This window comes from Montipora foliosa, chromosome 6 (assembly GCF_036669935.1).
Source record: "Montipora foliosa isolate CH-2021 chromosome 6, ASM3666993v2, whole genome shotgun sequence".
Taxonomy (NCBI): Eukaryota; Metazoa; Cnidaria; class Anthozoa; order Scleractinia; family Acroporidae; genus Montipora; species Montipora foliosa.
In genome coordinates this window covers 10,967,626-10,970,125 of record NC_090874.1, presented here as the reverse complement: position 1 = coordinate 10,970,125, position 2,500 = coordinate 10,967,626, and the positions used below count along the sequence as shown (strand labels likewise).

Sequence of the window (2,500 nt, the reverse complement as noted above, 5' to 3'; positions counted from 1 at the left end):
ACCAGATTATAGAGTTCAGTGTTTTAATAGAAGCTGAACCATCGCTAACTGAGAAAGGATTTATAAAGTTCTTAATCGCTGCTATCAGCTGATGTAAACCTTTCTTCTCGAAGCCTGTCACAGCCCAACAAGCTAAGGCCACTATTAATGTGATGTAGTGAAAAGTCTTGATATTTCCCTTATAGATAACCTTGGAAATGTTTATTTCGCTGTGATCTGAGTCCGGCTCTCATTGTTTAAAAAAGCTTTTTCTAAAACAGGGTTTGACAAGAAAAACAAATCTCATTGCCTCCCCTCCCTCCCTCTTATCGTCTCTTCCACTGCAAAAAATACATGCCTAGCTCTCACATTGGAAAGATAAATTCTAGGTGCAATAATACTCATTCTCTTTCTTCCTACAGCAATAATGTAACATTTCTTGACAATTTAACTTGAACCTACGCTATCCAAAAATTTACGAATACTACAGAATTAAAGGCATCTACAGAAACTTTCCCACAATACTTTACTCTCATCTCTTTTCTTTCCGAGCCGTCTATTTTGCGCTTTCTGTTTTTTTCTAATAAAAGCTACTGGGTACATTTCCTACCTACTTATATTCCGCTGCACTACTAATTCTTTCCCACGATGCATTACGGTACCGCCCTTTTCTCCCCAGGATCGTTTGCACGCCCTTCTTGCGCCTTTTTTGCGAATAGGCACAAGTCTGTACCTGAAATTAAAGGCTCTGTGATGAATAGTACAATTCTTTACTATAATTCAAAGTAGATAGCAAATATTCCTTATTAAATAAATGAATTATCAAAAGTGATCTTTCTTTTTTTTCATCTTCTTAATATTGAAATACCAGCCCTTAGCTTTTCTATCTTCTCCCTACATTTTATATTACAATTGTATATATTTCAATTCTGTAATATCAAATTCAATTGCGTCATGTCTCTCGTTTAACTTAGAAACATAAAATAAAGTGGAATTGATGATAAACTGCCGTGCGTTGTTTAAGCAGGCCCGTTCGTTGAAGGGGGAAATGCATGGTAGCCTCCCACCTGCCATGGATCTCGTAAGCATGAGTATTTCGCGCAGTAATCTGTCCGTGAGAGGTTTTACAGTCCATGTCATTTCCAGGCATTGCCATATAGCACTCTAGTAGTGGTAGCTAGTTAGATTGCGCACAGAAAATATGTGAAATACGCGTATATGCATTTACATGCAATTGCATTGCTTAGTTCAACTTGTAGACACTATTTCAAACCTCTTGTGCATGAACTCTATTTCTTACCTTATAGTCGTTCTTCAAATAACGTTTGGCATCCTTTAGCTTTTCTTGCTGTTGTTTAGCCCAAGAAAGGCCCTTCCCTCTTTCCCCCAGTTTCTCTGCCACACTGTGTAAGTCGTCAAACCCCTGAGCACCATCGGCACCTTGAAGGGATTTCCTTACAGACGCTGAACACTCGTCCAGTATTTGGAGCAGGACGCTGCGACTTAGAGCTTGAAATTCCGATTCCCGACAGTAGGCTTGATACTGCTGAATAATCCTCTCGGGGATGATCATACGAACCACGTTTGGCACTTTGATCTGGTCATTAGTGGACAATTTGATGGTCTTCTCGCCAAAAGGAAGTTCCTGAATAACCTGCGGGCTTGTAATAAAACTGACAAAATGTTCTATTTTGTCAGTTGACAAAACAGTCCGTCTTCGAGAAGAGAGCGATTGGATCGGCTGTCTCCTCAGACCGTACACCAAACAATGACGTTTCGCCTCCGTGGAGCACCACTGGGAGAGGTCTGGAATCCATTTCCTGATCTGTGCCAGACTCAGCTTGTCAGCCATCATAGAAAGAATTTGGCGTCGCACTTCCCAACCACAGGCAGCTCGATAACACTCCGTTAGTGTGACCATGAAAACGACATCCACGTTCTTCTCGGCACTTTCTCCAGTACCAGAGTACTGCTTATTCATCGCGTCCGATACATAATTCCACAACGCCACAGCGTCATTAGGCGCGACTTCCTCTACGACAGCCGTCACCCCTTCTCTGGCTTTCCTTCCGTAGTACCTCTTTGTCCTATCAGGGACTGTGCAATAATTATCTGGAGGAGGGGGGGGGGGGGGGGTTGTAAAATTAGCAAAGTAGGCCTTAAAATAAAGTTGCACCCCCCGCCCCCTGAATTAAAGTTAAAATAACTTCTTGTCCACCCCCGTCTAGAGGGGAGATTACTTTCAACCCCCCCTCCCCAACCTCCGATCCTCCCTACATCCCTCTTTACCTTTACACTACTTCTGGTATGTCTGCATCATCAATTAATGAAACTTGGAAGCTGCGCTTCACATAATCGTCGCCTGATGAACCACCTTCATACTCGGTTGACTCCTCCTCAGAATCACTTGAGGTATCATCATGAGAACTGGAGGGCATGTCTTCATCATCATCTTCGATGTCTTCATCAAATGTTCTTGCTACAGAACCATCTGCATGCTTAAGTATTCGCTCAACTAATT

At 42.2% G+C, this 2,500-nt stretch overlaps 1 protein-coding gene across 1 annotated transcript in view; it reads right to left on the bottom strand.

The window, feature by feature from the left end:
* Positions 1–2,500, bottom strand: part of LOC138005029 (zinc finger protein 721-like) — a 28,673-nt gene that overhangs the window by 11,317 nt on the left and 14,856 nt on the right. The window contains exons 6-7 of the mRNA XM_068851320.1: positions 2,280–2,500; positions 1,280–2,059 (exon numbers count right to left, since the gene is read on the bottom strand). The exon at positions 2,280–2,500 is cut by the window's right edge and continues 164 nt beyond it. Coding sequence (XP_068707421.1) covers positions 1,280–2,059; positions 2,280–2,500 — 1,001 coding nt within the window. The remainder of the gene's footprint in view (positions 1–1,279; positions 2,060–2,279) is intronic.